Consider the following 25,033-nt stretch of genomic DNA (forward strand, 5'->3'; position numbering starts at 1 on the left):
AATGACCATTCCTGATATCAACAGCTGAATTGCAACTACCAAAAATGCCATTTTTTTTTATATCTGTAATTTGATTTTAACAAGTGGCAATGATAATTTCTGATATCTATAATATTATTGTAACTAGTAAGAAAGTCTTTTAATCTTTAATTACTGTTCAATTTATTTATATCTGAAATCCATTTCCAGATATGTCTGGAAATTGATAAATACCACACTAAACATTTTGAAATCAAGAATTTGTATTTTAACTTGTGAAAACTGAATTGTGGGTACCTATAATTCATATCCTCCAAATCAAAAGGGCTTGCGATATATAGAACCACAATTAGGATAAATATACATTCTGTAAAAGTTGCATTTACAGTTTTTAGAGATTACTGGCAATCTCTTTTTCAAGCGATAAAATCTTGCTGAGTAATTTCCACTGAAAAAAATGCTTTTGAATTTACATGATTTAATCATGTATATCGGTTACACATGAATCAATTTAGTTACATAAAAAAAAAAAAATCCTCTTGGGTTAGCACAATAATTCTTTGTCAAAAAACATATATTTGTTGTATAATGTTGATGTAAGTACACTGGCGGCCAAAAGTTTGGAATAATGTACAGATTCTGCTGTATTGGAAGGAAATTGGTACTTCAGTTTACCAAAGTGGCATTCAACTGATCACAAAGTATAGTCAGGACATTAATAATGTAAAAAACCGCACAATCGCTATTTGAAAAAGTTATATTTGATCAAATCTAGACAGGCCGCATTTCCAGCAGCCATCACTCCAACACCTTATCCTTGAGTAATCATAATAAATGGCTAATCTGGTACTAGAAAATCACTTGCAAACACAGTTGAAAGCTATTTGGTTCATGAAATGAAGCTTAACATTGTCTTTGTGTTTGTTTTTGAGTTGCCACAGTTTGCCAAAGAAAACCAGCTTTCTCTAGAAACTCTGTAAGGTGTACACTACAGTCTTCAAAGACAAAGAACAACTGTCTCTAACAAGGACATAAAGAGATGTGGAAGGCCAGATGTACAACTAACCAAGAGGATAAGTACATCAGAGTATCTAGTTTGAGAAATAGATGCCTCACATGTCCCCTGACAGCTTCATTTAATTCTACCTTCTCAACACCAGTTTCATGTACAACAGTAAAGAAGACTCAGGGGTGCAGGCCTTATGGGAAGAATTGCAAAGAAAAAGCCACTTTTGAAACAAAAAGAAAAGGTTAGAGTGGGCAAAGAAACAGACATTGGACAACAGATAATTGGAAAAGAGTGTTATGGATCTTCACCCCATTGAGCTTTTGCGGGATCAGTTAGACTGTAAGATGTGTGAGAAGTGCCAGGCAAGACAGACACATCTATGGCAAGTGCTACAGGAAGTGTGGGGTGAAATGTCACCTGAGTATCTGGACAAACTGACAAAGCTGTTATTGCTGCATGTGGAGGATTTTTTGATGAGAAATCTTTGAAGTAGTTTTTTTTTCAATTGCAATAGTAATTTTTCACATTATTAATGTCCTGACTATACATTGTGATCAGTTGAATGCCACTTTGGTGAATAAATGTACCAATTTCATTCCATAAGATTAAAATCTGTACATTATTCCAAACTTTTGGCCACCAGTGAATAATGTATTGTATTTTGCTAAATGCACTTTTATATTTATGTGCTACTGTAACAAAGTAATTTCCATTTAAGGGATTAATAAAGTGTTTCAATCAATCATTCAATCAATCAATAAATCAAGCAATCCATCAATCAATCATTTGTTCATTTCATTTCAACACAATGGAATAAAATACATTTTAAATTACCCAATTAAGTAGATTTTTATGTGTCCTTCACATGATTCATTTCTTCAATTTAACATAACATTTTTATGTCACATTACTGATTTGTTATAAAGTTTTGTTAGCTAGCAGTTACCTAACTGCTAGCTAGCTATCAATCACATGCATTAGCATACTAAATGCTAAGTAGTATGAGGAAAGCAACATATAGCAAGATGTTTGTACACCATCCTCAAACGAAGCAAAAGCTCCATTCTTCACCACAATGGTAACCCAGCATATCAGAATCAGATCTAAATCCCAAAATAACAACATTAAACTATTAAATCTACCTCTTTTCTTATCTTGCTCAAAAATGCATAAAATAACAACTAATTAAAAAAAATTCTCTCCACATCAGGTCACATGCAAAGCATTTGGGCCTTGCCCAAATCAACTTGCCCATGTTATTGAACTTAATTGGTTTAAATTCACTCGACATAATATAGAGTAGAGTGTACATTTTAGACAATTACAATAATCAAAAACAAAGAAAACAAGTTTGGAAGAGAAAAATTATTTTGTTTTAAAGATCACAAATAATATAATTCAGAAAATCGGACAACCTGCATTTTCCTGTTATTTTCAGTGTATGGCATGCATGTATGCAAGGTCCCTGGAAAGATCCTGCTGTGCAAAAGCAAAATGATGGAGCAATTCCAGAGAGGCTCCTCCATAGTATCACTATCTTTCTGTTTTACTGTGGGCAAGGGCAAAGCAGTTGCAATGCTCTACATGTGGGTCATCTGACAAGCATACAGCAGTTCACAGTCAGCTGGTGTCATCATGGACAGTCATCCACTGCATGTGCTGCTTCTAAAGAGCTTACAATGCCCTGTCACCACTGCATATGTGGAGCTCAGGAGACAAGAGCAGCCATCAAGAGGGGGGTTGGGGACAATCTGAAGGATGCTTCGTGTAGTAGCAAGACTACACAAACAAGCAGGGCCTGAAACCTCTTGGTCAATATACTTGCCTAGAATTACATCAGAGAGAGAGAAAATCCACTCACAGTGAATTATCCTGATATATTTTTCTCATAAACACATATACACTCACTTCAATCTTTTTAGTATTTACAGTATGTTCCTCCATTGGTTTGTTGGTCATCATGAACACAATTAAATGGAAAATTATTTATTGGAGAAAAAAACCTGTATGTACGCAAATTATGGATTTAATCAAGGATGAATCTGATTACTATCTATTGATTATGTTATGTTTGACAAAATCCAAAAACCAGGCACTATATCATCAGAGCAAATGAAGAGCAGAGGTATCAGGATCCATGTGTGAGTTCTAAATTTATGTGGCTATGCTTTATAAAATAAACTGATAAAATATAACATTGTTGATAGATACAATTAATAATAATAAAAATCACTTAATGCCCAGGTTTATTTGTGCAATGAATTAGACATATTAGAAAAAGGAGGAGCATATTGAAGGAATACCTCACACTTTATGATGTCGAAAGCTCTGAAATGATCATAAAAACTTTTTTAGAGTTTTAGAGTGGTGTATATTGGGCCACTTTTTGGTAAATCATCTTGAGTGCCATTCAAATTTCTATGTACATTTTCCAGAAAATATGTAAAACAAACAAATGTTTAAGCCAAAGTGCTATTTAAGTGTCAGATGTTTTGCAGTAGTTACACAAACAGGAGTTATGCAAGCAAAATGGGTAGAAAATGTACATGTCGTTGAAATGCTTTTCAACATTTGGGTTATATTTTAGTCCATCCTGGGGCCTGATATACTATTGACATAAGACACATTACTTGCCTTGTCAACTGACTTCTCTGGTTCATTGAAGCACCAACGTTTTGAAGCATTTCATAAGGTCTAGAAGCGTTCAGGGTTAAAAATTGTCTATAGAGGAAAGCAGCAGGCAAGAAAGCACTACCAAAGGGAATGCAGAAATTAGCAGAAGTATGAACAGTATGCTTGTAAAAAGTGTGGTGATGACTTCCAAGACTGTGGAAGCATGAAGAAGAGGAATGACTGGAGAGAGTCAGGAAAATGGCACATGTTTAGAATTACGTATAGCTCATTATTATTCCATAGCATGGGCGACACAAGGAGTTGATATTTAGTAAAGCCCCAAATTTTTTCAGGGGTCCCCCTTGAGCAGTTTTTAAAATCACGTTTTAAAGTACGCGTTAAAGTCAAAGTGTTGAAAGCATGCAACTTCTAATGTTTGAGAGTATCTGAGAATGAGACAAAAGCTATTGAGGCCTTTTTTAAAGATTTAAAAAGTTTACTTTATTTAAATGATACCGCACAGATTTAACATTTAATTTTTTATATGAAATGTATTATATTATAAATGAATTATATTCCAATATTTCATCAAAGGATGGCCCTATACATTACGAATCTCTGAATATGCACTGACCATATAACCCCCTGTTTTATACTGCATTTGTTTGACTTTTATTTTGTTTCTTTCTTCCTGAGATATGGCAGTAAATAGAATTGTCACTACTTCATATCAAATCACTTTATTGTTATCATGTGCACAAGTGTAATGATGAGTGAAAAACTTGTCTGTGTGGTCCACACATGTCAGTAATATACATACAAAAATTACAAACACTATGTGCACAAAGCTTTAGCTTTTTTTTAATATATATATATATTAATTGTATTATGCTGCATTCCATTCAACTCGGAAAGTCAGATTTTCCAACTTCCTACTAGGAAAAGTGCAATGGAACACCACTTAAAGTCGAAATTTCAACTTGGAAACTCATGCGGACATTTTCATCTCCGATTTTGCCTAGATGCCGGTGCGCAACAGTAATATTAAGCATTCTCTTTTATTAAATAATATGATATTACATGATATTACAGCTTGTTTAACAAACATTTGCAGACACAGGTGTATAAAACATGGTCAATTATGCCCTCTTTTGATAATGACTTTATGGTTGGAGATGGAAGATATCAAGTAGGAATATCCCACATCCAACCTTGAATGGAATGCAGCATTATAGGCAGGCCTGTAGCTAGTAGAGTGAAAAATGACAACGATTCTAGGGGCCCAAAGGTCCAGGAGGCCCCACAACAAATTCTGAACTGTAGTTTTTAATAGGAAAGGGGCCCAGAGTAAAAAAAGAGTCAGCGGGCCCAGGTTACCTTGTTACAGCCCTGATTAGAGGCCTAATTTGTTTCAGAACTTTAGACGTGCGATGCATTTTTGCATTGATTTGTTTATCTCTGTCATACAAATTTTAATGCGTAGACATATGTTATAATTTTTACAGAATATAATATCCCGCTTATTCTATTTCTACGTGATTACTCATCACACAAATCCAATTTTTTTTAACCAGTCCTTTGAAATTAACCATTTGAGTGAACCAATTACTTCCACTACCTCTCTAAGAGTGCATACACTAGAAGCTAAATATTTTTAGCTTCTAGTGTATGCATAGCTATATGTTAAAATTAGTGTATAAAACATAGCTATATGTTAAAATTAGTGTATAAAACATAGCTATATGTTAAAATTAGTGTATAAAACATAGCTATATGTTAAAATTACAAATATGAAGTTATCTGTTACAGCTGACATACACTCTTGACTGTACAAAAAAAAAAAAAAAAAATTGGTGGTGAATAAAAAAAAGCAAAAAAGATTAGATACTTTCTACATGAAATAAGCTAGTTTAAATGTGAACTTGAAAATATTAAGTAAATTCTACATTGGTTCTCAATCCAATCATGTAAAAATGAATGCTCTAGCTTATAAGCAAATATTTTTTTGTTTGTTTATCTTTTCAAAATGCGTCATCATGTATCAATCCTAAAGGAGAAAACTTGTCGTATTTATTCATCATTTTGAGAAGATTTCACAAGTAAATGAAATAAGTAAATTTGACTTAACTTTTCAAATCTTTTGATTTTGCTTTTACGCTTAGTAACTTCTTGTTTTGAAGTCTGAAGTTTAATATCTACTCAAAATTATCTGTTCATGATAAAAAAAAAAAAAAAAAGATCTGCTGATTGTTACCGTCATTGTGTTTTGTGCACCAAGAGTTCAGGTCAACATGCGCAACTCTAGTCCTTATTTCTAACGCCATTAAAGCAATATATGTTGCCTAATAGATTATTTAGCATGTATTTCTATATGCAAGACTTCCATGTGGGATCTGGTACATGACTAAATGCATTAAACAGCATTGTAATGCTACACTTTTAAAATCATGGCTTAATTTCTTATAAAGTAGTTAAGTAGACAATATGGTATATTACATTTTCTAGCAATTTCTGCGTTGGAAATTGTTTTCTAGGTTTTTTAATTAAACCCCACTCAATGTATTTATTTATTTATTACAGTGTTGTAACGAAGTAGCATACGTGCAGTTATAGTTCTGTGTATTCATAACAAACACGTGCATTTCATTTTGGCCTAAAAGGCACGGGTTGTTCAAATTTGAGGCTAAATAAAATAACTATGAATAAATAGACCTATTCACCTTGTTTCCCCTCAAAATTATGTGCAGAATATGCCACACATCTCTGCAAATCACACATGCACATTTCTACAGAGTGGGAGGTAACCTATGAAGCGCACGCGCTTGGGTTAGTGATGCTCGTATTTAGAGAGCTAGACGTGACTGCGGTGTTCATGAATATGAACCATGAGCTCTCATTTGAACCTGCTCAAAACTCTCATTACAATTTGCAATGTTTACATATGACGCATAGCCTACATGGAGAGAAACAGCATGGCGATGGAATATTGCCGCAATCCATAATTCTCGGATTTTCAAAACCGTGATCAAGAGCATCACGGTGTCAGTGACACTTTGAGGGATATTTAATCACCACCAACAACGATGTCGGTTTTCCAAGTTTGTTTGTTAACTCTCTTACTAATGCTGTTTTTAACGAAGACATACCTCTGTCTGGAAAGTGAATTTTGTGAACCTGTGCGACTTGACCGTGAACATTTCCCAAGTCACCTCATCAAAAAGAGTGTCAAACTGAGCAAAGAACTAGTTGTTTACAGAATAAGCGCTTTTAATCAGGAATTGTATCTTAATCTTCTGCCTGACTCTAGTTTTCTTGCTCCTGATGGCACATTTCAGTATGACACCTCGTCTTTAGGATCTGATTTTAGACGGTGCTTTTACTCCGGTGATGTTAACACAGACATGAATTCTTACGCAGCCCTCAGTGTCTGTCGAGGTGTCCGAGGGGCGTTTTCGTACAACGGGATGGAATACCAGCTCGAACTCAGGTCGAGCAATACAACACTAGGACTGACTTCAGATGATGCTGAAAAAACGCACATCATCCGCAGAAGATACATTAACAGTCCATTCACTCCAAACTCAACATCTTGGTGCGGAGTTACATCTGGTTCAAACCACGGCGTTGTGGGGTCCATAGAAAAGTACCAACATTTAAAGGGACACACAGAAACTTTGATGAAAAGCATGAGCAGATCAAAAAGATTCGCCTCTTTGCCAAGATACGTCGAGGTCCTGGTTGTTGCTGATGAGTCTATGGCAAAATTCCACGGTGACGACCTCAAGCATTATCTTTTGACCCTTATGTCTGTCACTGCAAAGCTGTACAAACACCCCAGTATCTTGAACGCCATCAGTATAGTGGTCGTGAAGCTTATGGTGATTAATGAGGCTGAGAAAGGACCTAGAGTATCCAGTAACGCGGCGCTAACCCTGCGCAATTTCTGCACCTGGCAGAAGAAGCTCAATAAGAACAACGACAAACATCCAGAGTACTGGGACACGGCTATTTTGTTTACAAAACAGGTAAGAAATGATGCTCCCATATTTTACATGACATTTCTTCTGAATAGGCTTAGATCAGGTAGAAATAGGCCTTTAAGGTAAGTTGCATGTCACCACTTTTAACAGTGTAGGCGCTTTCAGAGATTTAGCTTGATAACATGACATACCTTCTATAGAAAATAGTGAAATGTTTGAGGAAATATGTAATGGCTTGGGAGTGCCCCTAAAAGCAAATGTAATTTGCTTCATTACCCTTGAATGCCAATGTAAACTTAAAAGTGCACATTACATCACCCGAAAGTTGAGAGGACACGCCAAGAGTTCGTGCCAAAACACTGAATGTAATACTGACTCAAGCACACGGAGTGATCCAAGTCAGCCGTCATTAGAATGGTCTCTGAAGTACGATGGTCTGCGCTGCACCTGTTATTTTACCATAACCGAATGCCTTGATCCTCTTATTAAAATTCTTATTTTCTATTGTTTTAAATATTTTGAAAATATCTTTACATTATACATTCAGGAAGTACAAATAACTAGCCATATAACTATATTGTTTGCTTATTTGTTTATAACTATATTTGTTTGCTTAAATACAATTATTTAAAAAAAACACACACATGGCAGCTTCAAAATTCACATTTGAGGTATGACTGGGTGCAATTTATGTTGTAGAATAAAACACCCACATATCGTCAAGTAATGTTAATATTTTACTCATAAGCTTGAAACACCTATTAAAAAAAAACCCATAGGAAAATCCAGAGGGAACCCATGGCAAATTAGAATTTTGTGTTCCCTACAAATTGGCGTCATGGCTGAACAGCTCTATTAGACATTTCTGACTTTAAAACTGAAGTGTGTTTTCATTTTTTTATGTTAAAATACTTTCTCCTCTCCCAGTTTAAGATGCAGAAACAATTATAAGTAAACCATTCATAGGTTGATTTCCTGAAAAGCTGTTGACAACATGAAAGCACTGTCATGATGCAACAGAACCCCGTTTCCCACATACAGTCCCGGTACTTTACCCTTAGTAACTTTCTAGATGAGAACGCTTAATAGGAGCTCTGCTCACCCCTTGCATACACATAATATGTGAAACAGGCGATACCTTTTAGATACTTTGTCGGTTTCATGTTATTTCTGTTAAGGACTTGGAAAATTAGCACAGTCCTCTGAGTAGCAAGGTAGCAGCTAAAGTTCATTTACTCATGGTGGCTGCCAACTCTTCGAGTTTCTCACCTATTTGAGCGTCATACGTGTTTGTCCAATCACAGGTTGCAACATCCTCCCAGAGTCTTCTACCCCAGAATAGGAGCTAAAAAGTCCCTCTAATTGGCTAAGAGGAACTATAGTTCCTCATGTGCAAAAACAACTAAAAAGTACTGGTTCCGGGTAGACTTACCTAAAACGGGCTTTAGTTCCTGCAGTGTGAAAGGGACTAAATACATTCCACTGCAATAGTTTCACTCTACATCCCACTTTTTTCACTCTACAGGTCCGTTCTCCCTATGGACTCCTTAAGGACGGCACTTATGCATTAATGCACAAAAGCTGTGTTGTCCGACAGAAACCGTTTGTGTTGAAGTGCTATCTCTTAACAGTCTTTTAATCCCTAAATGGCTACATTTGCATTCCTGTGACATTTCAGAACCCCGCTTTCTGCAAAACCCCAGAATAAATTATTTTTTGAGTGCATGTAAACGTGGTCAAAGTCTTAACAGAAACTATTCATCTGTAGTTCCATCCACATAACTTTGGGATGTTGTTTGTGAATGTTTGTTTGAATAATGGTTTCAAGAAACACCAAATTGTTAAACTATGTTGATAACGACGGAACTTGCAACATTGGTTGGCTGACTAAGGTTTTGGGAAATGCAACCCGGCCGACTCAACAACATTGACTCAACCAATGGCGGAAATTGGGGGCTGAACCATCTGCTAGTTCCTCCAATGTCAGATGAAGAGTGTGTTCAGAAAACAGTTTGAAATAAATTACACTTGAAATTTAAACCCCACAAAATTTTTTTAAAATGTTATAGTTAAATAGTACTGTATACTTGTATTACTTTTGAAACACGTTCATCATAGCAGAGGTGCATTTAATTTTTATCCATGTCTATTAAAAAACTTTATAATTCACACAAAACTATTAATTTAGTTTTGTGTGAATTATAAAGTTTTTTAATAGACATGGATAAAAATTAAAATAATCTATGTCACGTCATTAACCAGCTGTCATGTTCATTGTTGTCCTTTGTTCTTTTGTGTACTTTTATTTTGAAAATTCCTGTTCAGTTCCTAGTTTTGTCACATCCTGTTTTCCCTCCATGTTTTGTATCTGGGTTTTATTGGTTCATTGTTTGATTACCTTGATTCAGTTCTTGTTTGTCATTGGTTTTAGTTAATGATCTTGTTAGCCTGTTTCAGAGTTCTGTTTGTTGACTGGCCTTGTTACCCTTGTTCTTGTGTATTTAAACCCTGTTTGTTCCTTCATTCCCTTGTCGGTTGTTGAATGTTGTTGTACGTGAATGTTATGGTTGTTTCTCCTGCCTGTGGATGTTTTTCATGTTCATGTTGTTTTCCCCTCGTGGATATTGCTTTGTTCCTGTTTGTTTGCCCTCACTTTGATTTATAATAAAGAACCTGCTTTTGGATCCGCACCTCCTCGTCTGCCTTCACTCCTACATTCGTTACAGAACGACCGACCACACTATAGATCCAGCGGTTCAGCAAGCGAACTACCAGCTGCTTTGCCTAAAGCAAGAGGACCGACCGATGGAGGACCACATCCGTGACTTCCTTGAGCTGGCAAACATCTCCGACTTCCGGACTTCGGCCTTGGTGGTTTTCTTCTGGGGTAACCTGAACCCCTCACTGAAGGAGCGGTTGCCACCGGCGACACGCGGCTGGACGCTCTGTGATTTTGTGGCGGAGACGCTGCTGGTATGCGGCTCGCCACTTACTGTGGATGTTGTGGATGAGGATCCTGCCTCCCCTCCCACGGTGGTGACTCTCCAGTCGTCCCTAGCTCTCCCTGTCACGCCAGCCCCTACGGTCAGTGTGCAAACCCCCACGCCTGTTGCCGTCATCGAGCCTGCACGGTCCACTTCGTCTGCCCGGAGGAGGGTGAGAAGACGGGGTTCTGCCTCCCGGTTCGCGCCTGCCCCGGTCTGCGAGCCAGAGCCCACGCATGTCACCGTGAGCGAGCCAGAGCCCACGCATGTCACCGTGAGCGAGCCAGAGCCCACGCATGTCACCGTGAGCGATCCTGAGTCCTCGTCAGCCACGGTCAGCGAACCCAAGCCAGCGCATGCCTCGGTCACCCAGCCAGTGCCTGTAGCCTCAGATATCCATGAGCCAGCGCCTGTAGCCTCGACCGTCCCAGAGCCAGCGCCTGTAGCCTCGACCGTCCCAGAGCCAGCGCCTCCCGAGCCTTCCAGGGCTCCTCCTCCCAAGTCTCTCGAGTCTTCCAGGACTCCTCCTCCTGAGCCTTCCAGGGCTCCGCCTCCCAAGTCTCTCGAGTCTTCCAGGGCTCCGCCACTCGAGCCTCCCAGGGCTCCCCCTCCCAAGTCTCTCGAGTCTTCCAGGGCTCCACCACTCGAGCCTCCCAGGGCTCCCCCTCTCAAGTCTCTCGTCTTCTAGGGCTCCTCCTCCCGAGTTTCCCGAGCTTTCCAGAGCTCCGCCTTCCGAGTTTCCCGAGCTTTCCAGAGCTCCGCCTTCCGAGTTTCCCGAGCTTTCCAGAGCTCCGCCTTCCGAGTTTCCCGAGCTTTCCAGAGCCCCGCCTACCGAGCATCCTGAGCTTCCCAGAGCTCCGCCCCCCGAGCCTCCCAGGGCTCCGCCTCAAGTCTCTTGAGCCTCTCGAGCGTTCCAGGGCTCCTCCTCCCGAGCCTCCCAGGGCTCCGCCTCTCAAGTCTCTCGAACCTTCCAGGGCTCCGCCACTCAAGTTTCTCGAGCCTTCCAGGGCTCCGCCCCTCAAGCCTCTCGAGCCTTCTAGGGCTCCGCCCCTCAAGCCTCTCGAGCCTACCAGGGCACCGCCCCTCAAGCCTCTCGAGCCTTCCAGGGCTCCGCCTCCTATGGCTCAGCCTCCTACTGCTCCGCCTCCCGAGCCTCTCATGGCTCCGCCTCCTATGGCTCAGCCTCCTGCGGCTCCGCCCCACCGAGCCTCCTGCGGCTCCACCTCCCGAGCCTCCTACGGCTCCGCCTACCACGGCTCTGCCTCTCCAGTCTCCTACGGCTCAACCTTCCTCGGCTCCACCTCCGAAGCCTTCCAGCTCACCGCCTGAAAACCTCCTACGGCGCCACCTCCCTCGGCTCCGCCTCCTAAGCCCCCCACGGTCCTGCCTACGCCTCCTTCGACGCAGCCTCCCAAATCTTCTACGGCTCTGCCTCCGAAGTCCTCCTTGGCTCCGCCTCACGCGGCTCCACTGGTCCCTATCTGGCGGCCACCACCCAGGTCCCCCAAACCTACCCACATCCCGTGGTCAACCCCCAGGCCTCCTGAACCTATTCTTGCCCTGTGGCCCACTCCCAGGCCCCCTGAGCCCGTCCTTGCTCTGAGGCCAGCTCCCAGACCTCCTGAACCGGTCCTTGCCCCATGGCCATCTCCTAGGCCACCTAGATCGGCCTCTATCCTGTGGCCTCCTCCTAGGCCCCCTGAGCTGGCCCTTGCCTTATGGCCAGCCCCCGGGCCATCTAAACCTGTCCCTGTCCTGAGGCTGCCTCCCAGGCCTCCTAGACCTGTTCCTCCGTGGCCCTGCCTGGCCTCCTGCCTCCCAGGCCTCCTCCTAGACCTCTGGCCCCCTGTCCGGTGGCCTCTTCCCAGGCCCCCTGACCCTGTTCCTGTCCTGTGGCCTCCTCCCCGGTCCCCCAGACCTATCCTTGCCCGGTCGATACCTCCCTGGCCCCCTAACCCTGTCCCTTTGTGCCCTCCGGGGCTGCCTAATGGGCCCCGTGGACTGTCTCATCTCCATTTGTGCCCCCGTGGACTGTCTCATTTCCCCCTTGGACTTCCTGCCTGCCCTCTGTGCCCCCTTGGACTTCCTGTCTGCCCCTTGCACCTCCGTGACCTGCCTGTCTTGCCCTCTGCGCCCCCCTGGACTTCCAGCCTGCCCATTGTGCCCCCCTGGTCTGTCTGTCTGCCCATGTGCCCACTTGGACTGTCTGTTTGCCCCTGGTGCCCTTATGTTGTTTTTGTGGGTTTTTGTTTTTTGTTTCAGGATCGTCTGGAATCCGATCCTTTTGAGGGGGGATTCTGTCATGTTCATTGTTGTCCTTTGTTCTTTTGTGTACTTTTATTTTGAAAATTCCTGTTCAGTTCCTAGTTTTGTCACATCCTGTTTTCCCTCCATGTTTTGTATCTGGGTTTTATTGGTTCATTGTTTGATTACCTTGATTCAGTTCTTGTTTGTCATTGGTTTTAGTTAATTATCTTGTTAGCCTGTTTGAGTTCTGTTTGTTGATTGGCCTTGTTACCCTTGTCCTTGTGTATTTAAACCCTGTTTGTTCCTTCATTCCCTTGTCGGTTGTTGAATGTTGTTGTACGTGAATGTTATGGTTGTTTCTCCTGCCTGTGGATGTTTTTCATGTTCATGTTCATGTTGTTTTCCCCTCGTGGATATTTCTTTGTTCCTGTTTGTTTGCCCTCACTTTGGTTTATAATAAGGAACCTGCTTTTGGATCCGCACCTCCTCGTCTGCCTTCATTGCTACATTCGTTACACCCGCACACATTGATATTCTGATCTTCTAAAAGCCAATTGCATTGGTCATGAAATGTTTGACTTTATGAGAAAGACAAACCTTTGATGTAAAGAGAATCTTGGAATGCATTCAGCCTTCTAAAATGTTATACCTAAAAGCACAAGGTGGCTGCATTATGATGTTCTTGCGCTATAGTTCTGTATGCCCACTTAACTATGTCGTAACTACAGCTGTTTACAGGCATTCTTGGCCACCCTTGCTGGCAGCTCTGTGTTTCTCATTATGTGGATAGTGTATAATTTAAGCTTTTTAGTGATCCACCGATATGGGTTTTTTAATGGCAGATGCCAATGCAGATAACCAGAGTGCAGGGTGGTCAATTGGTAGATACAATGCCGATATATCCCACAATTTAGTATAGTAAACATAAACATGAAATTGCTAAAAAAAAAAAAAAAAAAAAATTTAATAAACAATTTTTTTTAGCACTATATTTACTCAATTTCACACTTTGTAAAAAGAATATAAAAAAATTATATTGTATTTTAAATGGTAGAAAGCATTTTTTTCTGATTTCTGTTTAGTCATCAAATTTCAGTAATTTATTTGCACATGAAGAAAATGTTAATATATTAGGAAGAAGGAAATAAAAGTACACACAGTAGACCAGCAACCATGGATGGCATGTCCATGTTAACAATTGCATTTTCTCCAAAAATACAGATTCAAACCAATTGTTTATACACTGCACAGTGAATAAAATATTTATTTATAGCACATGTGAAGCTCTTTTACTTTGAAATTGAACTCAAGCACTTCCAGCGCAAGCAGCAATCTCCTGACAGTTTAAACGGCCTGGATGGCCTGCTTGGATTGTCACGGATTGACCATCATGATTTGTGAACTTTTGATCCTGATCCTAAAGTTTTTACTCTGGCTGATAGAATACACACTTAAGAGGAAGATATTAGATGAGCACTCGATGGGAAGACAACTGTGAATTTTTGTGAGGTTTGTGAATTACATCTTTTTAAACAAGATATCTGCATATAATAATGTTTAATGAAAACTTAAAAAGATACAAACATACACACACATGGCAGCTGCATGTGGTTTTTTCTCTCCTCGAACTGCCAACTCCTCAGCTCATTAGCCCGTTTGGGGACCGGCTGTGCACACTCACAGCCTGGCCCTGCCCTCCTCCTCATCACAAGAAGTTTTATTGAAATTTGCCTTTTATCATTAAACAAGTTACAGGGAACTGTGAGGAGAGACTGTTAGAATACGTGCTTCAGAGGAAGATTTATGAGTGTTCCACAGGATGCTGGATCTGCTGAAGTTGTGTGAGGTTGGTTTATTACATCTGTTTAAATGAGATATGAGCATATTTGCAGACGTTATATGATATTAGTTTTATTGATATTTGCTTTTTTATTAAACAAGAGAGTTAAAAGTTACAGGAAACTATTAAGGAGAGAGAGGGAGAATGAAACAGGTGAGCACATTAACATTATTAACTCAAATGGGTCTGCTGCGAGTCTGATATGTGTACTGTTTAAATGACACTGGGTTGCACACTGGTCTATTATTGTAGTATCACAATGGAACGTAACAATAAAACGAACCGTGACTGGTCGATTACATGTCTCAGTAGCTTCAAATGCAAGCAGGCAATTCTCAGCCCCCTTAAAGAAACAAATCGGCCAAACAGGTAAATGTATCGGCCAATGGCGATAATTACAAAATGCAGAATATTGACCAATTTATCAGCTTTGGCAATATATTGGTCAACCACTAAAGTTTATATTCAAATCTGACAGATTGGTAAAAGACGGTCCAGACACACAATTTGAATCATACCTAATCACTGAGAAAAGTTCATTGAGGAAGCCTGGAGATTAATGTAGTGATTACACAGGCTGGAATAAAGTTAACTGATGTCACCCTGGCATCAATATATTATTGAAAGGAGTGAGTAACTATTACTGAATCACTTGATACTTGTTGTGTCACATTGTTTCAGATGTTTTCAGATCATCGCTGGTTTCACACCATTATCATTCTCTCTTACAGGACCTGTGTGGGGCTACTACGTGTGACACTCTTGGTATGGCTGATGTAGGCACCATGTGTGATCCTAAAAGGAGCTGCTCAGTAATTGAAGATGATGGCCTCCCATCAGCCTTTACAACTGCACACGAACTAGGTGAGAAGCCTATTTGGCTTAAAAGATTTTTCATGAGAGACTAGCATAAAAAATGCTGTGATCAAAAGTTTATAAATGTTATTATAAATAAAGCAAAATTGGATCCTGTGGACCAAGTAAAAGGTGAACTGAAGGTCCCTGAACATGGTTCACCCCGTGGTACTGAGTTTTCTGGCCAGTGCCCACACTGAGACTCTTTCTGTGGTAAAATTACTGCAAATTGAATCCTTTACTGTGATGGAATTTCGATAGATTCTTTTCACTCCTGAAATCCTATCTCTGATTCCTTGATCTTCAAACATGTCTATTGTTTAGCTTAAGTGCCAGCAGTTTCAAGAGAAAAAATTACTGTCAAGGCTTTATTATTACAGTAATAACTAAAACAACGACAACTGCAATCAAAAGTTTTCCTCATCTCTTGAACCCTATGAAAACAAGGTTTTAACAAAAGACAGATGGGGAAACATTAGCAGATGCTGAAAGAATGGCACTTGGTGGGGTGAGTCCACCAGTACCATCCTTATATTGTGTGTTCAGGTCTATTAATTTCTTTATACATACATATGTGTTAGTCACTCACCTGACATTATCTTACACCTTGCAAACAGAAGAGGGGGGATGGGGATGGATGGCTGGATGGATGATAGAACAGATGGATGGATGGATGATACATGATAGATAGACAGACAGACAGACAGATAGATAGATGGATGGATGGATGGATGGGTGGGTTTGGGTGGGTGGGTGGGTGGAGAAAGAAAGAAAGAAAGAAAGACAAAGAAAACAGATCAAGACTGACAAGGTTTTGGTTGACTCTTTCTCATGTCCAGGGCATGTCTTCAGTATGCCACATGACAATGTGAAGGCTTGTGAAGAGGTATTTGGAAAGTTGAGGGACAACCATATGATGTCCCCCACACTGATCCAGATTGACCACCACAGTCCCTGGTCCATCTGCAGTGCTGCCATCATCACAGACTTCCTAGATTCTGGACATGGTAAGTTTGGCTGCTCTGTTTCAATCAACTCTTGTCATATACGATTATGTGTACCTCATCCATGATTAGATGGCAGCCAAGACAATATGCCTCTTGGCAACGCAGCGTGATTTGAGACAAGATGAAAAGCTGCCATGAAATATTTGAATCAAAGACTGGTTACTGAGTACTGACACAGTCAAAATTGGTTTAGCAAATAGAACATCTATGATCTATATTCCTTTGTAATGCCTTGGTATGATGTTATACAGAGCCAAATGTCTGCAAATGCTTAATATTTAATAGAAAGATATTTATATCTTAGGTTAGGGATTTGAACAAACCCAAACTTCAGCATTCTATAACTTTTGTAAGCAATGTTCAACTGACAGAATTACATTGAATGAGTCATATAGGGACCAGAATATAATAGAGAAGAGGGAGAAAGCAATTAGGGATGATATCCAGCCATGGAATGTGCAGAGACATACAAAATAAAAAGAAATACAAGAAGACAATATCAATGAATACATCAAGGATATGGTACACTACACAAATTATGGACATATCAGATATACAATTTGTATGAACTAACTTTTACTTCTAGGTGACTGTCTGCTAGATCAGCCCCAAAAGCTATTGGCTCTACCAGAGGACCCTCCAGGCATCAGCTACTCACTCAGCCGTCAATGCGAGCTGGCCTTCGGTGCAGGATCTAAGCCCTGTCCATACATGCAGCCCTGCTCCAAACTGTGGTGCACTGGGAAAGCTAAACAACAGCTGGTGTGCCAGACTCGCCACTTTCCTTGGGCCGATGGTACTAACTGTGGCAACAACAAGCTATGCTACCAAGGGAGTTGTACTGATAAGCAAAATGCCACCACAGTTAAGGTGAGTGATCCTCAATATTATAGGATTTATCTATAATAATCAGGATTAGAATGGACTGACTGGGCTAGTTATCAATCATGATTTACCCAAACACTACAGCTGTTCCACCAGAATGGTTCTCTGTCCTAAGCATGGATAGCTACAATGTTAACAAATCCAGGCCAGGAACGGTTTGTAACCAAACTGTACAAAACCATGCACACCAAAGTGGAAATGTTACTGTAACCGTTAGCTGGTCGACCATCATGGTCTGTCTGGACTTCTTGGTTATATTATTTAAGCAGCTTGATTGGAACATGAGTACACCAGTATCCCATACTATAGACCAGCATCCAAAACACCAGCTACATTTGTCTTTTCAGCAAGGATGTCATTGTTTCTGAGCAATGTGGACTGTTTCTGCAGGTAGATGGTCGTTGGGGTCGGTGGGGTCCATATGGTCCGTGTTCCCGTACGTGTGGGGGAGGGGTACAGCTGGCTAAAAGAGATTGTAACAACCCCATCTCTGCAAATGGGGGCAAGTACTGCCATGGATTGCGAGTGAAGCATCGCTCCTGCAACTTGGAGTTTTGTAAAGAGTCAGGTAAACTGTTTCCAACTCATGAGGAATAACATGGTTTAGTCCTGTTTAACATTGATTGATTGATTAATTCATTGTCATTGGCAGGAAAGAGCTTTAGAGAGGAGCAGTGTGAGGCATTCAATGGCTTTAATCTCAATACTAACAGACTTAGCCCCTCTGTTGTATGGGTTCCTAAATACTCTGGAGTCTCTGTTAAGGACAGATGCAAGCTTATCTGCCGAGCCAATGGAACTGGATACTTTTATGTCCTTGCACAAAAGGTTGGTAAATTGATATTTCTGCAAAAAATTGCTTAATTTTCTAAGGTCTAAGTGGTTTTGAAATTAGTGGTTCATTTGTTCAGGAGAAATAATAACATCCCCTTTTCAAAGCAAGGTAGAGGCTTGTAAAAATGGTGGCCGCTTATCTCTCAGATATGGCCGTGTGGAGTGATGAAGTGCAGGGTTGCTTTCATTTTAACTCATAGATGGAAAGAGAGCACAACTCATAGATCAGTAACAAATAAAGTTATAGTGTATCAGTTTACAATGGTTACACAATTAATTTTGATCTAAAACTAATAACAGATGAGCCTCTCCCATTCTGTGTTTCCTTTTATGGTTCCCAGTGTCTATATGTGTGGTGCAAGTACTAAAAGTAAAGGTTATCTACCACTATATAACAGGTGGTGGACGGAACACCTTGTTCGCCCGATACCTCAGCGGTTTGTGTTCAAGGAAAGTGCATTAAGGCTGGCTGTGATGGCAAGCTGAGCTCCGACATGAAGTTTGACAAGTGTGGTGTATGTGGCGGAGACAACAAAAACTGCAAAAAAGTCTCTGGAATGTTTACAAAACCTATGTAAGTGCTTTCTCACTTTGTATGTTTTAACAGTGTCAAAAAGAGTCTAAAGCAGTGGTTCTCAACTGGTTTTGCTTCAGAAACCAAATTTTACATTAAAGTGGCGACCTGAAACAGTTCCAAAATTATTTATCGTACATACTGAAAGAAAAATGTCCTTATAATCAATCAATGAAATGTATAAATGCTTCTATGAACTGCACAATATGAAACATTAGATTTTAGAAGTTTTAGGGCCATGTCAGAATGAATGCATTTTTGCACAAAAAAAAAGGCTTGACGCAGCACAAATAATTTGTTTAATTTCACATTTTTAAAAGTTAACATTCTATTTAACCTGATACGGCTGTCTAAAATATTGTAGGCGACACAGTGAAATGGGGGGCAAAGGTCAAAGACGTCCGTCTAGCCTAGTGCATGTTTACATAGAAAAACAAAAGAAAAACACTGCAAGAACAGTGTGATTTACCAGTCTAAAACATAGAACAAACACTGGTTCAAATATTGTATTTGTTTTAGCTAATTTATCAAGTTGCAGATCAAGCACCAAGATACTGTAGAGTTTGATTTGAGACAGGTTTTGACATTAATGGGATAGTTCATCCTAAAAAGAGAATTCTCATTCAGATGTGTATGAAGATTTTTAGAAGAACAAAGATTTTTAATAGAGTATTTCAGCGCTGTAGATTCATTTAATGCAAGTGAATGGTTAACAGACCTTGCAAGCTCCAAAAATCACAAGGCAGCATAAAAGTAATCCATATGACTCCAGTGGTTAAATCTATATCTTTAGGGCCAATGTGATAGGTATGGGTGAGAAACAGATCAATATTTAAGTCATTTTTACTATAAATCTCCACTCCACTATCTCCACTAAAAAAAAGTGGAGATTTATAAGTAAAACAAGGCTTAAATATTGACCTGTTTCTCACCCAAAGTGATTGCATTGCTTCAGAAGACATATATTAAAACAATGGAGCCATATGGATTACTTTTATTCTGTCTTTATGTGCTTTATGGACCTTCAAATGTTTGGTCACAATTCACTTGCATTCAATATTCTTCTAAAACTCTTCATTTGTGCTCTGCAAAAGAAAGATCTTAGATGGCATAAGGGCGAGTAATAATGACAGAATTTTAATTTTTTGGATCAACTATCCCATTAATAATTAAAGATATGGAAAGCATTATCTCCTTTTCTAAAGTCAATAAGCCTGTTTATTTTGCTATCCTTCAAACTATACAGTTAGTTGCATTGTATTATTTTCATTTAGCAGTGTTGCAGACAGCAACAGCCCCACCAGTTGAGAACCACTTGCTTAAAGGGTTAACATCAGTTGAAGCAATACTCTGATCTAATTTTTTAGACATGGGTATAACTTTGTGGTGACTCTACCTGTTGGGGCCGCAAACGTGGACGTAAGGCAGCGTGGTTACCGTGGTTTGGTCAATGATGACAACTATTTAGCAGTAAAGAATGTCTATGGCAAGTATCTCCTGAATGGAAATTTTGTGGTGTCAGCCGTAGAAAAAGACATTATTGTAAAGGGAAGTCTACTGCGCTACAGTGGAACCGGCACATCAGTGGAGATTCTACAAGCCTCCAGACCTCTGAAAGAGCCCCTAACAGTGGAATTGTTGTCAGTGGGTAAAATGACACCTCCTCGTGTGCGGTACTCCTTCTACCTGACTGTGGGGAATAAGGAGGACAAGATCTTAAAGAAGGAACATAGGAGCCATGCGCAGAACAGTGTGTTGGAGAACAGCAATAAAGTGGAACTGAAAAAGCCAGCCTATCAGATGCCTTCTTATAAATGGGTAGTGGCGGATTGGGATAAGTGCTCTGTTACCTGTGGGAATGGGGTCCAGAGCAGACGAATACAGTGTTTGAACTCAGACGGGCAAACAGCCACACACTGTGATAGCACCCAAAAACCCAGTCCCATGCGGGTGTGTGGTGAACCCTGCCCTATATGGAGCATCGGTGAATGGTCCACATGTTCTAAAACCTGTGGGAAAGGCTTTAAGAGACGTCCACTGCGCTGCATAACTCAGACAGGGCTGCTTTTACCCAGAGATCACTGCTCGAGCAAAAGAAAGCCACAAGAACTGGACTTTTGCACTGTTAAGCCCTGCTAGTGACCATTGCCGTCAGTTGGAGAAAAATTGTGATCCCTTCAGCCTAATCTCATGAAAATTACATGAACATGGAGACATTTTTGCAAAATGACATTACGTGGTTTATTACATGTATCACTGCAGTTCCAAGGTGAAATGTCCACTTTGTAGCACTAAAAGTGAGTAAAATGTTCTCACAAACAGATGAGGTTTTCAAGGTTGATACTCTATCGAGTTTTAAATCAACAAAATCTACCCTATGCTAAAACTTAACCTTGTGCTACCCCACATAAACATGCGTGGACATTGTTTTTTGGCTTTGCTATATGCAACACATAATTTCATTTAAATTTAAAATTACTGATCTCAGTTCAGGAGACTCTGGATTGTAAGTAAAGGGTTAAACTTCCGACGTGCAGAGTCATGTGACAAAAAAAAATGGCGCTGATCACAGAAGAGTTTGTCTTTGGGAGAAATGCCAACAAAACTGGTAAGAAACCTAATTAAGTTTGTACAATTAAACCTGTTTTAGTGAAAAGATTTGAGTATCTAGTTTCACCCGATATGCTATTTTTAAGATTTGGGCGATTTATCACGAAATGCCACGCTCCTGAATACAATGTAAAATAATGTGTACAACAGCATTTTCACATTGAGAAAAAAATATATGCTTTCAGAGGCTTTATATTGTTTTAGGATGAAAATATGGTGCATTTCAAACTGTTCTGAGACCAGGGTAGGCAGACAGCATAAGGGAGGTTAAGTCATTCACTAAATAGCAAGGGAGCATCCTATATCTTTCCTATGAAGCCAAGTGCATTAAATCCAAACTGCCTTTCAAAAGTTAAGTTTCAGGCTGCAGAGGATTTTTGGACCACTCAACATGCTTTGCAGACATGGGATAATGTTAATCAGTATAGATTCAGAATTTATAGTGTATCATTGTATTTATTTTTAAATGGTTGGCAGTGATTGGAAGATGCTGGCCATTACTTTTGGCTAATTTCTGATTGGTGAAATGCTCCAGCACTGGCTATCACTTGTTTGTTTGACAGTGCAAAGAGAGAACATTGAGATTTTGTTGCCAAAGTAGAAAAAAAAAAACAATGCACCAATGCAGCTTTACAGAAAATCAGCTGTAAAAACATGAATTTGATTTGAACACAAATCAAAAAGGGAAATGGAAAATGCACGTAGCAGTCAAGCTCACTAGTAGTGTCAAAAAAAGCAGATGTGAGTTGAAAAAGGCAGATTCTTAAGTGGCTTCTACGTCACTTATGCTACTTTAGGACTCGTAGCCTAGTCCTTTGCATTGCAGGTATAACACTTTATCAGTTGAGCTACCGAGCAACTTGATTGAATTCGAATAAGCATTCAAATGTATCACCTAAGAAGTCATGCACTATAGTAAAACTGATAATGATGAACTGATAATCATTTACCACACAGCCATTTCTCTAGTGATTTGTGTGAAAATGAAAAGAAGTCATCGTTGTTGTAGTGCCTATAGTGTTCATTTCACCAGGAAACTGCCTCAATACATTCAAGAGCGACATAAAAATTATTTAGCAAAATATAGGTGTAGTAATGTGACTCTATGACACCAGGTTGGATCTCTTTGTGTGTGTGTCTGTTTGTGTGTCTGTGTGTTTGTGTGTCACACAGATGTATGTATCAGGTTTGAGAAGCATATTTACTGCTTGTAAAGCGCAGAACAGGAGATGAATACAATTAGTGGCTAGTAAGAGCGACAGAATTTCTACCTGCATTTGGCATGTGTGCAGGTGTATTAATGTCAAGCCCTGAATGTCCCGCTGAACGCATTTTAGATGTGCTCTACAATATGGAATAGCCCTTCTGTAGACCCCCCCCTTCAGTCCGGGCCCCCCTCAAGCCCAGGCCTGGAATAAAAGGTCCAGTTGTCCCCCCTTATCTGTGGCCCTGCATCAGGTGGCTGACCTTTGCAACAGGTATAATATCAAGAAAAAATTGTTAACTGATAAGTTTGGAAAGGAGCAAACTGTTTCATTGTATGTTATGTTGTAAGGTACAGTTCGATATCACCTACCTCGAAAAGGACAATGTGTTTCAAAGCAGCCAAATAACACAGACCACGTTAAGTTGTAAATTGTTGCACGTTTTTGTAAAAGTGCCATTAAAAAAAAAAAACAGCATCTCTGCAGGTGGTTTGTAGATGAAGTGAAGATATCGGTAAAAATTGTGGCAAAAGTGTGGGTTTGTAGCATTCAGATTTTGTTTAAATATACATGTGAAGAATTTGATCTAAATGTGAAGCATGTTATATGCGCAAATAGGGCAACTCGGTCCATGCACTATTATTAATTTGTATTCATATATAAAGCTGAGCTAGCCAATAGATAAATAGAGTTGTAAAGTGTTTTAAATCATTGAAGGTTCAACTAGCAGATTTTAGATCACGCACAAAAAAGACTTTTGGGGCAAAACATTATGAGTAAATTACCTTGTAATTTTGGGATGGAAGAGGACAAATACTAAACACATATTTACATTAATAAGAATTAAAATGTTAATGTATAAAACTAAAGTATTAAGCTTGATGACACTATATGGTACTGTACACAAAAGGACAAAAGTAATTAATATACAACTTTATTAATTCAGCTAAGTATGTAAGTATTTCATAAGAATGTCCTTAGTTGTCTTGATTTTCTTTCTAAATGTATTTCTGTTAAAGACACTGATGTTGATACAGCCTTTCTACTGCAAATGATTGTACATAAAGGCTTTACAAATTTTACTAAACAGGCAATGGTTTGTCATTACAGAAAAGTGATTTCTTTGCCACATCTAAAAGACTTTATCTTTTTTTCTCTTGAATTTGATCAGAAAAAAAAGTCAGATGTACACATTTGATCTTTAATATTTCCCTCAATAACATGAAAACGTATATTGTCTTTTCTGTCTGCTATGTCCACTATGACTTGATAGCTGTAAAAATCACAATCTATAGACAATTAACAATGTTTTATTGAGTATGTATTAGATCTATTCTCTGCTGGATATATGAAGATGTATTGTAACTTGTGCAAATGACCAATGTAAACCAGATCTATTGTTCCTGTTTACTCTTATTCATCTAAAAGGTGCTTCCTTGTTTCATTTTTGGTGTTAATACACCGAAAGGCACTTATGTTTATTGGAATCCATTGTATACTATGTATACATTCATCAACTGTGCACAAATAAATACAGAAATGACACAAAATGTTTCAAGGCGTCCCCTCACTCTGGGGAAATGTGTATGCATGTATACGTTAATGGAAAGCCTCAAACTGTGCCAAAAAGTGTAGTGGCTCAGGTCATTTTGTCATGCCACACTTACTAATCTCTTCAACAAAGGCCGGATGAAGCGTCATGGACAATTCCATGGCATTCAGTGACATTGGAATTCTGCTGATACGACTGTTCTGACTATCCTGGGAAAAAGGGCCAAAAAAAACTGACTACCTCAGGCCTGATAATCCTCTCCTATTGTGTGAGAGAGCTCAGTCATCTCCCTTGCTTCACATATCAGGCTGAGCCACAGGTGAGATAATGCGTTGTTAGGGCTACTGCTCAAACACTTTACTAACAAGACAAAAATCGGAAACATATGGAAAGTTAAAGGATCAAAGCATGTGTAAAAGATTCACTGTTATCATCTCAACTTGATGCTTAAACTTATTTTTAAACTTAAACATTATGCACCCTCATGTTTATTCACATGTTCAACTGCAATTATTTTGCGGAACACACAAAAAGAAGTTAATATTCACTTTCACTTTAAGGGAAAAAAAATCTCCTTTCGTGTTCAAATAAAGAAAAAAGTGTGAGGTATTTAGAACAAAATGAGGGTGGGTAAATGATCTCTTTAAGGAAATGTGTTAATACAGTTGGATGGGGGATATATTTCAGCTATGACCTAAATGTGCGTGGAAGCCATAAATATCTGCATTCATAAGCAGACAGTTAAAGGTATAGTTCATCCAAAAATGTCAATTTTCTCATCAATTACTCACCATGATGCCATCCTGGATGTGTATGAGTTTCTTTCTGCTGCAGAACACAAACAAATATTTTAGAAGAA

The 25,033-nt window shown here is 39.6% G+C and overlaps 1 protein-coding gene across 1 annotated transcript; it reads left to right on the forward strand.

Moving 5' to 3' along the window:
* Positions 1 to 6,464: 6,464 nt before the first annotated feature.
* Positions 6,465 to 24,163, forward strand: LOC127629854 (A disintegrin and metalloproteinase with thrombospondin motifs 15-like). The gene is made up of 8 exons (XM_052107131.1): positions 6,465 to 7,626; positions 15,384 to 15,516; positions 16,347 to 16,514; positions 17,101 to 17,384; positions 17,790 to 17,967; positions 18,052 to 18,227; positions 18,632 to 18,807; positions 20,175 to 24,163. Exons 1-8 carry the CDS (start codon positions 6,685 to 6,687, stop codon positions 20,944 to 20,946), a joined length of 2,829 nt encoding a protein of 942 aa, XP_051963091.1. The 5' UTR covers positions 6,465 to 6,684; the 3' UTR covers positions 20,947 to 24,163.
* Positions 24,164 to 25,033: the final 870 nt, after the last annotated feature.

Source organism: Xyrauchen texanus, chromosome 36 (assembly GCF_025860055.1).
Source record: "Xyrauchen texanus isolate HMW12.3.18 chromosome 36, RBS_HiC_50CHRs, whole genome shotgun sequence".
Lineage (NCBI taxonomy): Eukaryota > Metazoa > Chordata > Actinopteri > Cypriniformes > Catostomidae > Xyrauchen > Xyrauchen texanus.